Source organism: Haplochromis burtoni, unplaced genomic scaffold, assembly GCF_018398535.1.
Source record: "Haplochromis burtoni strain Fernald_Lab_line unplaced genomic scaffold, NCSU_Asbu1 Contig_104, whole genome shotgun sequence".
NCBI classification, from domain to species: domain Eukaryota; kingdom Metazoa; phylum Chordata; class Actinopteri; order Cichliformes; family Cichlidae; genus Haplochromis; species Haplochromis burtoni.
Window position 1 is genome coordinate 774,146 of NW_024582465.1, and position 1,778 is coordinate 775,923.

At 37.7% G+C, this 1,778-nt stretch overlaps 1 protein-coding gene across 5 annotated transcripts in view; it reads left to right on the forward strand.

The window, feature by feature from the left end:
• Window positions 1–1,778, forward strand: part of srpk2 (SRSF protein kinase 2) — an 84,408-nt gene that overhangs the window by 65,359 nt on the left and 17,271 nt on the right. For 3 of the 5 annotated variants that reach the window (XM_042223180.1, XM_005927813.3, XM_005927815.3), the window contains exon 9: window positions 1,463–1,488. In XM_042223180.1, the coding sequence (XP_042079114.1) occupies window positions 1,463–1,488 (26 nt within the window). Of the gene's footprint in view, window positions 1–1,462; window positions 1,504–1,778 lie in introns of all 5 variants that reach the window. The other 2 variants (XM_042223179.1, XM_042223181.1) reach the window with 1 other exon arrangement.

Below are 1,778 nucleotides of genomic sequence, written 5' to 3' on the forward strand. Positions count from 1 at the left end.
CCCAGCCCTAGTTGGTACTATCATGCACTTTGACATTTACCATGCTAACTGAGATCTGCAGACTCTAAGTTGTAGCTCCTTGAGTTTATTGCAGTTTCTCTAAGCGTTGCATGGTCTGACCTTGTGGTGAATTTTTGGATGTAATATGTTAACAGAACCCTGAATGCTCCACAACAGAAAACTGCCAAACCTCCTGTTTTTATAGACGGATGCTCACACTTGTAAGTGATCAGTTAATCAAGTGCATTTGATTTGCAGCACTGGGCAGGTACTTATCCTTTTCTAATGAAGCATTACGGGTGTACTTGGGGTTTCCTACATGACTGTAGCTACACTGTATTAAGGTGACAGTGGTGTCAATTTTAAGCAAAAAATCAAATTCAGGTATTTCTCAAAAAATAACTGCACTGTGTTATACTTACGTTTGTTTCCAAATGGTTGGGTATTTTATACGAAAATTAAGAAGAGAACAAAACCTAAAGGTTTTTGGGATATGTTTTCACCTCCTATCAGAAATAGCATGAGTGAGGTCTGTTTGTTTACTGTATTCATTTACACTTCTTACTTCTTTGTTATTACAGATTTCTCTTATGTTTAATGTTGACGTACTCGTACAAGAAGTGTCGAAGCCTTGAGTTTCTTCTCACCTGCTTACCTTTACAGAGACATTTGTTGCTTTTTTTAACCCATCTCTTGTCAAAACGTTCTTCCACTTTAAAAAAAAAACCCTAAAAGTTCTCAAAATTATTCCTGATGAACTCCACATGAACCCCTGTCCCTTGGTGAACCCCCTGTGAACTGTCAATTGCTTGCATCAGCCAACAGAGTCTTTTTGAGCCTCGGGGTAACAAGTTTTACTGCTTAGATTTCTACACGCGTGATGTCAGGCACAAAACCATCAACTGTCAAAACAAGAGCAAGTGCTCATAGTAACACACGCTGTCTCTGATTGAAGATAAGCAGTATATCGGTTTTTTTTTTAAAATTGACATTAACATAAGTGTAGAAATAAGTGTAGACATGTGTTTTATAGTGAAATTTCATCTATTTCTGCTTCATGTGAGAAGAAATTTATTTTATTTATTTATGACTGCTATACACGAATGCCAAAGTACTTTACACTGCTTGCGTTATGATAAGCTAACTTCAATTAGCAGCTCAGCATAGCTCCTAAGATAGGACTTAATAATAACTGAATAACTGAAGAAGAAGGCATTAAAAAAGAATAAAACATAAACATTATCAATACAGGAAGAGCGTGGAAAGTGATTTTTTACTCGATTTGATAACAAGATTTACTTTTTTGTTTCTGAGTGTTTCAGGTTTTTAAATGACCATACATGCGGCGACATGCATGATTTGCACTCTTAACTCTTAAACCTCTGTCTCGGTTGTGTGACGGACTGATGACAGTGATGCTTGAAAGTGTCTGATTGCTATTTTTTGCTTTCTGTTTTATCAGTTAGTACAGCCCCCCAGCTCAAACCGGTGAGTACAACAGATGTGAGTATGAAATGGGACACACACACACACACACACACACACACACACACACACACACACACACACACACACACACGCACAGCACAATATTAAAAAGCAACGCACTAATTGTCTCATTTAGAGTTATTTACCTGTAGCTAGTAGTCTGTTGTTCCATATAAGGCAGGATAAGCTATATTGCCAAAAGTATTTACTGCAGAGGCGGAGCCAAACATTTGAAACACCCGGGGCTTAGCCCAAAAGGGTAGTATGCATGTGGGATTTTTTTTTTTCCT